Source organism: Esox lucius, chromosome 18, assembly GCF_011004845.1.
Source record: "Esox lucius isolate fEsoLuc1 chromosome 18, fEsoLuc1.pri, whole genome shotgun sequence".
NCBI classification, from domain to species: Eukaryota; Metazoa; Chordata; class Actinopteri; order Esociformes; family Esocidae; genus Esox; species Esox lucius.
Window position 1 is genome coordinate 12732048 of NC_047586.1, and position 11816 is coordinate 12743863.

The following is an 11816-nucleotide window of genomic DNA, read 5'->3' on the forward strand; positions in this document are numbered from 1 at the left end:
AATAACCCCTTTATGGTCTGAAATCAGGTTGTTGGTTTTCACTGTCTTTACAGTTGGATCCTTGTTTGTTCGATTTCCTAGTGGTTTACAAATGACAAGAAAATACTTACATATGTTTTAATATATACTTTCCTTTTATCAAAAGTGATCAAAATATAGATTTTTTAAATGAGGATGGTTCAGTGACATTTAGAAGCTTAATTCCTATCAAATAGACATATTGGCAGTCGTATGAAGACCTCAGAATTTAGTTACATTATCTGAATGATAAACAACACATGCAAGTGTTTGGTTAAGAATGTGAGTCCATTCTTTCACTTAATTTCAGGTGCAGGTTACAACATTGACACTGAACTGCAGGCATCCAAGTACGACGAGAATAGCGAGTGCCTTTAAAATGTCACGTCCAGTGCATCGCAGGTCGGACATTTTTGTACTGTACACTTAATCACTGTCCATTTTCTTCAAAGGTACATCATGGCAGATGTTGATGGGTTTCTGTTGATGAAGCATGTGGTGCAAGTTGGCATGGAGTAGATCACTGACTGACTCACTGGAATGTTGGAAGGTTGTTGAGGCAGTGTGGAGGCACTGGAACTACAAACTACTGGAACTACAAATAGAAACCCTGTGCAAATTGGGCATGTGCGCCTGTGACAGTAGGCGTGGGTGGGGAGGGTGTTGGGGGGGTGCTTTTGGAGTATGTGAATTATGCAAAGATGGGGTTAGTTCATCTGACATCCAGAGCCCGATTCATTTAGAGGCTGAAGCCCTGTTGACACTCCCTTAAGGGCCTTTAAGGCAGCGAGAAATGTAAGTGTATGTACTGTACATATATAATGCAGAGAGAAATGTAAGTATGTATGTACTGTACATATATAATGCAGAGAGAAATGTAAGTATGTATGTACTGTACATATATAATGCAGAGAGAAATGTAAGTATGTATGTACTGTACATATATAATGCAGAGAGAAATGTAAGTATAAATGTACTGAATAGTGTAAAGTGGCTCTCAAAACAATTCACCCACTTGGACTTTTCCAGATTTGATTGTGTTTCAACATGAAATCTAAATGAATTCACTTAGGTGTTCTTGACACTGGCCATCTCAAAAAACGCCAACAATGTCAAAATGAAAAATACGTTTGCCAGAAGGATGTGAGAGACTGAGGCCAAGTGGAAGCTTTTTGGTCTGTAATTGTGCTGTAATTAGCGCATGCCTAACACCGAAAATCATCCAGAGAACGCCACCCCTAGCGTGTAGCTTGGTGGCGGCAATATCATGTTATCGGGATGCTTCACTGCATAAGAGCCTGAAAAGCTTGTGAAAATAGAGGATAAATCCTGGCCAAAGCCACACTGGAGGGGCTTAAAAACAAAAAGGTCAACGTCTTTCGAGTGGCCCAGCCAAAGACCGGACGTCAATCCAGTTAAGAATATGGGGGAAATTGTCGTTCACCAAAGGTCTCCATCCAACTTGGTGGGGCTTAAGCCATTTTCCAAAGAGTAATGGACAAAACTCAAAAAGTAATGTCCAGATTTGCAAAGCTTGTGCCTATAAACACATGGCTGTAATTGCTGCCAACGGTACTTTAACCAAAGACTAACTTTAGGAAGTGAATAGTTATGCAATCCATTACGTTTTTATTTCTCACTTGACATTATGGACTTTCATTTGTTTTGATCAGTGGCAAAAACTCCTAATTCAATCTATTTTATTTTCATGTTGTAACACAATAAAATGTGTTACACACATTTTCGTCCAAGGGAGTGAATCCTTTTGAGAGCCACTGTAAATGTAAGTGTCCAAAGATCCAGAGGAAGTGCTTTGCACCAATGATGTCTTGATCTGCGTAATCGCAAAACAAAGCTGTAAAGGCTACGATGTTAACAAAACTTTGCGATAGGAGCAGGGGCCTAAAATTAGGGGGGACGCCCCCCCCCCCAACCCCACCAATATTACAGAGAGGTCAATGTGACCCCCCTGGAAAAGAATGCAAATCCTGGGATAGATTGACCCTGACCCCCCCGATATACAATACAAACCTACACTGTTGGACAGGAGGGTTAGTTTAACATTACTGTTATAAACTGGATACCAATTCAATTTGAGAGGTCAAAAGTGATGTCATGTCCTTCCCTTGGCTTTCAGCCAGTTAGCATTAAGGATTGGAACAACCCTGTTTATAATAAGGAATAGAGGCGTGCCTGAGTATCAGCTAGTATCATTACTTTATCCACATAGGGAATATCCTAGGGTACAGATGAATAAGGCCCACAATGCTAAAACTAACTGACCAGCTCCTTTTGTAAATTGGCTTCCTCCTCTGAGTGAGATGAGTGTGCTTGTAGTATGATTTCTCACACAGACATAATCAATGTTTCTTATTTGATCCGGAACTCTTTTCAGCTGGGAACCAAATACTGCTACCATTTGGCAGACACTGACACGCAAATAAAGGCCCGGCTGAGACAGAAATCGAATAGGTTTCAGAGTTCTTAAGACACAAAAAACTACAGAGACCAGCTATTACAATGATCTGCTGTCCTCATGCACCATGTAAATGAGGGACTGCTAGAGCCAAACGGCTAAAAATACTACATCAGCACAGACTGGTAAAGGGGCTGCATACAGTACTATAAACGTGCTGATACATTCTGCGCAAATTTGTAATCTTTAAAATGTCTGTCCCTGATACCTACACAATGTCTTGGCATGAAATCCATTGTCTGGAATATCAACGTATCCTGAATAAGTGGTATTCATATGGGAATCTTTGGCATGATATGACGCATAAAGTACCGTAAGTACATTTGGTGGAGTCCTGCAAAGCTGATGATGGATCAGAACATTGTTCTTGGTCTTCTGGTGATGCTTTGCACAGTGTTTCAATTCCTAGTTTACATCCTCAATGGTGCTTCTGTATGTACACAGTACCCACTCTGTTTGAAAAGGACAGCTGGCTCCCGTCCCTGTGGTGGTTGTGTCAGTCCATGGGGTCCTGGCAGTAGTTGCAGTAGGCCATGTCCTCAGAGTAGGGCTCCACCTGGATGGTGGTGCTGTAGAATCCAAACTTTGTCTGAAGGATCTCTGTGGCCTCCTTAAGGACACTCTGGGGATCTGCATTCTCCTCTGAGAAACCAGAACGAAACGAAAGAGGTCAACCGTCGTGCGTTTTGGAGTTTTATGTATCTTTAAAGTTGTGAAAAGGTTTCTGTTGGTCACTACTGGCAACATGTGTGAAATTATAAAGCCTGAATCAAGTAGGGTCAGACTGAGGATGGCTTGGACTCACCGACTGCTACATGGACCGAAACCAGAGTCTGTCCCGCAGTCAGGGCCCATAGGTGCAGGTTGTGCATGGACTTCACCATCTTCAGAGACAGTAACACTTCCTTCACAGAGTTAAATTCTATTCCTTTAGGAGTTCCTGTTGAATATTTCAGGACAAAGGGATATGCCATCTACAGTTCTTTCACAAATTGTCATCTAAATTGTGGTCATGCTATGTTTATTAACTTGTATAACAAAACCGGTAAATGTCAGGATAGTATCCTTTATGGTTTTAATTCACATTTCAGAGGAGAGGAATCAGAAAAGGCAGGTTTACCTTCCATGAGTATCCTGAAAACATCCCTGACGATGGTGAAGGTGGTGCCCAGAACGAACACGGAGAAGAGGAAGGTACAAATGGGATCCGCTACTTTATATTCAGGCTGCAACAGAAAGTCCACCGAAGAGGGTATGAGGCATGCCCAGGAGAGTGGCATCCAACAGTGCTGCTCTAATGATGTCATAACACATTAGGCCACTCACAAATTCTCTAATGTAGGAGGAACAACATCTTGCAGGGCAGCTAATGATATTAAACACTTCCGTATTGATACAGAGCCAAAACACTAGCATTTGTATCTCTCAAAATTGTAAATACCAATTTTGCTTAAGATTTGTCCAATGTCCTGACATTATCAGTGAAACTAAATAGGGATATAGTAATTACACTGTAAGCAAATACAGATTATGCAATAATGTACATTTGTAATAAAGATGAAAAGTACTTGTATTTGTTACTGACCCTGAAGAAGATGACTATGGCAGCCACTAGGACCCCGACACTCTGCAGGAGATCTCCCAACACGTGAATGAAGGCTGCTCTCACACTGGTATTGCCGTGGCCATGACCAAAGAGCGCATGTGAGTGGCCGTGACCCACCTGGGAGTGGCCGTGACCTACTGGGCTCTGCCCGTTCTCGTCAATCTGGTGGTAGCCAGAGCCATGGGCATGAAAGGTGGTAGAGTGGTGAAGGATGTATGCCATTCTGCAAGAGAACAGAGAAACACAGTCCAGTACATTCTGCTCTCTGTCCTTCAGGTTGTTTTGCCATGTGTGCTGGCAGCCAACACCTGGAAAAGGTGAATGCAACATGGCTTACCCCAGCCAAGCAGTCACTGTATATTTCTCCCAATCAAGGGCAGATGGTTAAAGCTAAGCTAAAAGGCATGGTAATGAACCACTCACATTATGTTCACAATAACAGCGCAGCCGGAGGTAATGAGCATAGCTTGACTGTTGATCTCGTAGTCGTTCCTGATGATCCTCTCGATGGCCAGATAAACCAGTGCCCCAGTCACTATCCAAATGGACATCACTGACACCAGGGCTCCCAGGATCTCTGTGGGGATGGTCAGTCATTGAAATGTCCTTTCAGAGGCTATTACCATTTTGCTGTTCCAACATTCTCCATTCTGGATGGTGAAGGGGTAGAAGGGAAAGTACTGTACATTTCCCGAAGTGTTTGAACACGTTTATTCATGGGACCAACCTGAGCGGTGCCAACCAAATGTCATGGTTTTGGTGGAGGGCCTGGTGGAGATCCACAGAGAGAAGAGACTAACCATCATGCTGCCGAAGTCAGTCAGGAGGTGAGCTGCATCTGTCATTATGGCCAAACTGTGGGCCAGGTAACCACCTGGAGACACAGACACAATGTCTCACAGAGGCCTAGAGGATGACTAGGTCATGAATTCAGAGACGGTTTACAAAACAACTACAGTTACAGCTAAGTCGAAATTCACTGAAAATAAAATGCTAAATATAAACTGCAAAAAGGGCAAAGCTTGAGTGGATCTGAATAATTGGCTATACGCCAAAGTTTCTTCTTGGAACTTAGTTTAGATGGACCAAATGCTGCATGGTTTCAATCTTTTGTTCCAAATGTCAAGGGAAAAAACTTGAAGGAGTTTCATTTTCTGACACAGGCATTACTGCTGACTTTGAATTATCACAGTTGTATCTAGAAAGGGGATGACTCATAGCTCTGGTAGGAAGCCTTTATAGAGAATATAAAATGGAAATGTCATGACATGCTTTGATCAGTTTTACCTCCTATTCATTATCCTTTGGGCTGACAGGAGATTTGTCTTTTACCAGGGGAGGATTTCAACATTAAAGGCTGAATGCATTTCAAGGACTCTTTAAAAGACCATTACAGAGAACGGGCAATGGTGCCACAGGGACTAACATACTATTATGCTGGCAGGGACCTCCACAAAACATCCCTTTGACCTTAAAGTTTAAAGAACCTGAAGTACTCCGTTCTCCTTGCAGGACACAAGCACTGACTGCCCAAAATTAAATCAACAATCCTTGCAATATATCTAGATTTCAATGCAAAAATACAAATATTTAATTTTTGTCATGCTGGTATACAGTCTCATATGCCACGGTTTTTTAGACAATAATTATTCAGAATTTAAAAGGGAGAGGGGTAATAACTCATCATATTGATGTAGTGGCATAGAGGTGTTTCTTGTAGGATTTTCAGAAACAATAAACTTTTCGTTTCCATAATTACATGTTGAAGCACATGAGACCTGAAACAAAATATTTGTAATAACTAATTACCAAAATTATGGACTGCTCTTTTACTGTGTTGGCAAAATTGACAACTTGCATTTTAAAAAGGATCAATTAATGGATAGAAATGGGTTGCTTGAATAACGTGATCAATAAAAATTATTTTGAATGCAACAAATAGGCCCTAAGCCAACAAAGAGTAAATGATAGGTGGTGTGAAGAACCTGACTGCACTGACTTGCCCATTGATAGAGGTATTGAATAGAGGGGATGCACGGCACATAAGCTTGTGCCAATTGCTTTTTATCACAAGAATGATAACTAAAACAGTGTTTTTCACCCAAGACATTTTTATATCTTACTGAGCAATTAACTTACTAAATGTTCTATCCTAGCCAACGATCCCTGGGAACGTAGTTGGACAAACAGTCAAGAAATTATTTTCAATGCAAAAGGCATTCCTGTTGGTACCAAGCTGTACATGTGTGTCCTAATGTAATTCCAGCATCTATACTGTACACTGTGAACCCGAGATTTCATGGTAAGTGACATCTGTGTGGCCTGGGGTTCTCTAGCTGTCTTAAGCGCTGCCTCCAGTGCACATGTTCTGCTACAAGGTGGGTTTGAACCCAACTTTCTGTCCTTTCAGCAAAATCTCTCTCCTCAGTCTTTCGCCTTTTTCCTGTGCAATCCTGACAAAAGTAAGATAAGAGGCTGTCATTAGGCCCACTACACTCATTGCTTAGTGTGTACGTGCATATCTGTCTCGGCCACGAAATCTCTAAATGATTCAACAACCCAACAATCGGTTTGATATTTACATCTGTTGTGTGTTTGATTTAGACTGAACTTTTACTCAGGCATCTCTGGATTTGCATTTTGCTTGCACTGAATTTCAAACACCAATTTCATAATAACCAAGCTTAGCAACCAAGTGGTGACAAAAGTGTAACAAAGTGATTAGGATTTCATCTTGAAGAGGGTTTTTTTTATGTTTTGATCCCAAAAACACACTATCAGGTGTTTAAAGAATGTTACATCCAGTATGTCTCATCAGGCTTTAAGGTTAGACTAATAAATATTATCAACCAGCCTTACCTATGATTTCTCCGATCATGAAGATGAGGCACACAATGGAGGCAATATACAGTTTCTTCTTAGCTAGCAGCTTGTCATGGTTCTCCTCGTTCACTGCTTTGTTACCATGGCAATGGGTACCAACAGGTTGCTTCAGCTCAATGGCTCCAGCCGCATCTCCGTTCTCCAACGGGAACTTGGGATAATCTTCTTTGGAGTCTAAAAAGGAACTGGGGTGGGAAGGTAATTAGGGAATATCATATGCATATTCTATATAGATTATTTATATAACATACATAATGTAGGCTTACTGCTCTATTATATTATTTTCAGTAAAGAAAGTATACTGCCTAAAAACATGCACTATACAGTAGAATAGACAAGGGAACTTGATGTTTTCATATCAATGGATTTTCCAAAGTTGTTTTGGTGGTTGACATTTACCGTTTTCGTCAACAGTGTCTGTGTGTGTGACCTGAGAGTTACACACGTAGAAGTAGCATGTTAATATCGCAAAGAGATCAGATCAAAATCCAATCAATAAATGCTGAGTTGCCCCCCCCCCAACCGCCATGTGCAAAGACGAGAGGCATGATGATGAGACTAATGAGGTGGAAAAACGCAATTTTAGTTTCTGAGATAACGCAGCTCTGGGCCATGACTCCCTCGGTCTCAAGCCCAGGGAAACACTAGCTGAAAGGAGTCAACAGAGTGGAAAACGGCTTCTGTTTAATCACACCTTGGGGACCACAGGAGCAAATACACCCCCCTATCTTAACCCTAGGCATGGAGGCTATTCAAAGGTCCGTCACACAAACAACGAAAGACATTTCAAACACAGAAATGTACTCCTTGCTGTATGCACGGACTTCAGAATATACACAGAAGAGCAATCGTGATTGGTTAAACTCTGGAAAAACTATTCAGTTGATCAAATGAATGGTTTGAAAAATTTATATTTTGGGGGTATTCCTATGTGGTCATCAAATAAAGGATGATATTCCTATGTGACTGTCAAAGACAGGATGAAATGTAAGATCTCATCTTTACAACTGCAAAGTGTTCATGTCAGAATCCTAAACAAATGTATGATCTATTATAATAATCAGTTCTGGACCTGAAAATCAGGTCTACTGCTGTATTATTTTTTGTTGTTGTTCTCCATTAAATAGGGACCACCTTAGACCAGGGACACCAGTGTGTGCAAATGTTCATGAGATAAAACAGAAATCAGCAAGCTCTGGCCCTCAAAGATAAGACTTGATACCACTGCTTTATGTGATGAATAATAGCTTGTCTCATTAACAACCAGAACAAATATTCAGATTTCTACAACCTTTTAACAGGATATTTTGATTCAGTGAAGTTACATGTTAGTCACAGCATGTTCACATACTGTAGATTAACACACATGTATTAATGTCCATCAGAAAACTCAGAAAACTGACATTTGACAATGAAGCACTGGCTCAATACTGATTTACAGAGGGATAGTTCTGGACGAATATTAAAATCTTATTCAATCTTGAATTTAATGAACGAATTTAATATGAATATAAATGTATATTGTCTTTGGTGTAGACTGATTAAAGATATTCAGATTTCTGTACACAAGGCAATCAAATGGGCCTAAGGAAATGGTATTACGACCATTCTTCAAAATCATTCCATTACAGAGCAGGCACCTAATTATTATTTATTTAACAAATTATTGTTTTTAGAATTAAAAAAAATATATGAAGGTTATTCTTTCGGCTAAGAAGTTGAGAGAAGAAATACCTGAAGACACTTGTATTGTATTTGTTTAGGATTAAAGTTATAAATCATTACACAAAAACATTTTAAGGTGGGGAATGAACGAAATTTTGTTTGACTTACCCTGGACAGCGGTTGTCATTGTAGATGCTTTCGTGCCATATGGATAGTGGGAAAATCAGGGATTTTTAAACCAGCAAATGTGCACTTTTAAATAGCTAATAATAAAACTACATCAGATGGTGTTTTTGTTGTAAGGTTGATTAAATTACTATGAACCAATTAACCAATGGTTTATGGTTTTGGACCGCCCTGGTTAACTACTGTCGTTTCAAGATAAGAGAGAAAAGAAGGTGCGCTGGAAATCTTGACGACATTCGGTGTGAAACATCTTAACCGCTATCTGAAATATTACCATAATTATTTTAGAGGAATACTTTTAGTGGAAGGTTTTAATAAAACTATGTCTGTTTATATGAACAGTACCATTACTGTTTCCCCGACTGACGATTCATCAATTCACAGACACCAGGACTAGCCTGTTCAATCTGCCTACACAACCCGACAGTGATGCTATGCAGCCAACCTTCCGCAACAGTCGCATCCAAATTACACGGTCTTTAACATTTCATTTACTAATTCAATGTGTAGGAGCAAATATATAAAAATGTTTTCAGTAATTTTGTATTAATCCATTAAAAAACGTTACGCAATGCATAGGTGACTTGTGACTGAAAAGTAGGCTATGTCGGTCCTACTTTACTGATCTGAAGACAGTCACACTACAACACCCTCATACCCACCTCACACTGTCTGCTCAGTCAAACAAACATAACATAAATATTTTCCATGCTTCGATACTTTCCAGGATTTGTGGTGCCGGCAGCTGTAGCCTACCATCAGCGTATTTCTCACAATGATTGTCCCTATCGTGGCATCCACATGGTGCTTCCAGTAACCCATTTGGGCCTATTGTTTCAAAAATGGTGTCAAAGCTTAGAAATATTTATCAAAGTCGAATTCACACTCAGCAGACGTTTTCTAGGCTATACAGCACAATTAGCCTAATCGTATGTAGTACAGTTGAGACTTTAGTTTCGTGACAGTTGAATGGCTTGGGAAAAGATGTGCTGGTGCTTATGAATCGTCATAATTTGTAACTTGCACAATTCTTCAGCTACTATTATTGACATCTCATATTTCAAATTTCACATCATCAGACCGTTATTATGATGAAAATACTAGCACTGAAAATACAGTCTCTGTCTATGGCGCTGAAATCGAATGACCTTCATCAGTTTGTGTTTCCCCCTTTACACTAGTTTGCTCTATTTTCATGGACTCGATCAGCAAAACCGATAGTAACGGAATATACTATATAATCACAAAACTATAACAAATCACACTACAATGGCAAATAATGTATTTTGCATTACTTTAATGAAGGAATAAATGTTAACTGCAGCTTGATTCTATTTACGCGCTTTTGAAAAAATATGAAGAGACGCTAGGGTAATTAGATAAAAACGTAAAACTTTTATTTTTTATTGCGTTTTCCCTTTCTTTTGCAGCACATAATGTGCGCTGTTTTGGACATAAAAAGCCCACCATGGTATTCCACAATTGTGTATCAGAATGTTTCAATCGGTGCTTTCCTCCAGTGAAGATCAATGTGTTAATATAATTGATAAGGTCTCAGGGAGTTTTACCATTCCTCTTCAGCTCTCGTAATGAGAGGTGATGAGTTTTTACCAGTGCTCAATGAACTTCCCTGGGGCCATCCGTCAAATACTGTCCAAAACCTAGCGAAGCATGAAAATGAATTTGTTCATACAACATTTTAAACCCAATGCCTGTATAATTGCAGCCCACGACTACATAAGAAAATACTTAGGTTATCATGAATAACGATTAACGTTAGGTTGGCTATATACACTTCAATTATAGTCTCTGTCTTCCCTTGAACATGATAGATTACAAAGTGAGTCTATTGAGCTACATTTAAAACTGGTAACATACATTTTCATTGCATTAGCGTACCGCATATTCTTCTAAAGTGAACATTACATATTTGCTCGGCCAATCATTTTGATTTTGTTAGCCTATTTTTCTACTATATTTTCACACAAATCCTTAAAATCACTGAACTGAAAAAAAAAGTATTTAGAAATTGCAATTAAATAATCCGATAATATGATCTGAGATAACATGAGAATACGGCATGGATAAATCAAAACAACTCCCATGAACAGACACCAAATCTCAAAAGATCTATTATAATAATCCCAGATCAAACAGGAAAAAAATGCATTACCTTTTCAGTGAATATATTTTGGCATTTTTCTCGTGCACAAGGTGCGATTTCTCTGAATTTCTTTCTGAATTCACTGTAGTATCCATCGTCGTATTGTCGCGGTTGTGGGGTATATTACAACTGAATCGGAATCTGAAAAAATGCAGGATTTTGAGGTCAGTAAATCCGACTGTATCTTAAATTACACCTAGAACACTATTCCAAGCCATTCCCACCGTAGTAATAAAATTAAATCCTTCAAGTAAAATAAGTATCGCCAGTTGCAAATATGGGACCCGGTATAGTAGCCTATACTCTCAATTCCACTAGGCTAGCCCAAGTGTTGAACACAGCTGTTAATATGCTTGCTTTGGTGCAGCTACAAGTCACAGCTGACTGGAAACAGCCAAGCCCGTGTGGACAGCGTAGGCCTATGTGTCGACGTCAAAAAAGTGCGAGATGTTTAATGCGGCTTTGAGAGATGGCACATTTTAATTTGATATAGTCCTTCGGTGATTAATAAAATGTAACAATGCGGACATTGATAACATATAGTTTATTGACATTCATACAATTGCCATTACAAACATTAAACATATAATCTAATGAAACCAACAAGTTCGAAGTTCAATACAGAACGGTCTCCGGACCTGCAAATATTACTATATCTTTGAAGATATGACATCTGAGATACCTCAAGTTAGGCTCTTCACTACGTAAAAAATTATGTATTGTACACCACTGCATAAGTCAAATGTTCCCAATTCCAAACCGAGTTTAACAATCCCAACACTGAAGGCAGCAGTCAGGCTTCAACGTATTCAAGGCAA

At 39.5% G+C, this 11816-nt stretch overlaps 1 protein-coding gene across 2 annotated transcripts; it reads right to left on the reverse strand.

Moving 5' to 3' along the window:
- Positions 1–889: 889 nt before the first annotated feature.
- On the reverse strand, positions 890–11303 carry slc30a2 (solute carrier family 30 member 2). 2 transcript variants are annotated; one of them, XM_010882625.4, is made up of 8 exons: positions 11008–11303; positions 6960–7168; positions 4828–4974; positions 4524–4677; positions 4080–4323; positions 3615–3720; positions 3300–3434; positions 890–3136 (listed from the first exon to the last, which is right to left on the reverse strand). In XM_010882625.4, the coding sequence occupies exons 1-8, from the start codon at positions 11091–11093 to the stop codon at positions 2991–2993; spliced, it is 1227 nt and encodes a 408-aa protein (XP_010880927.2). In that variant the 5' UTR covers positions 11094–11303; the 3' UTR covers positions 890–2990. The 2 variants fall into 2 exon arrangements, with proteins under 2 accessions (XP_010880927.2, XP_019911631.1); XM_020056072.2 differs by having other exon boundaries at positions 3033–3136; positions 3300–3399.
- Between the last annotated feature and the right edge of the window lie 513 nt (positions 11304–11816).

Coding starts and splice junctions, on each gene's coding strand:
- slc30a2 (XM_010882625.4), bottom strand. CDS start 11,093: ATGGATACTACAGTGAATTCAGAAAGAAATTCAGAGAAATCGCACCTT. Junction 4,678..4,827: donor ATTTGGTTGGCACCGCTCAG/GTTGGTCCCATG, acceptor CCATCCCCACAG/AGATCCTGGGAGCCCTGGTG. Junction 3,137..3,299: donor TTCGGTCCATGTAGCAGTCG/GTGAGTCCAAGC, acceptor CTGGTTTCTCAG/AGGAGAATGCAGATCCCCAG.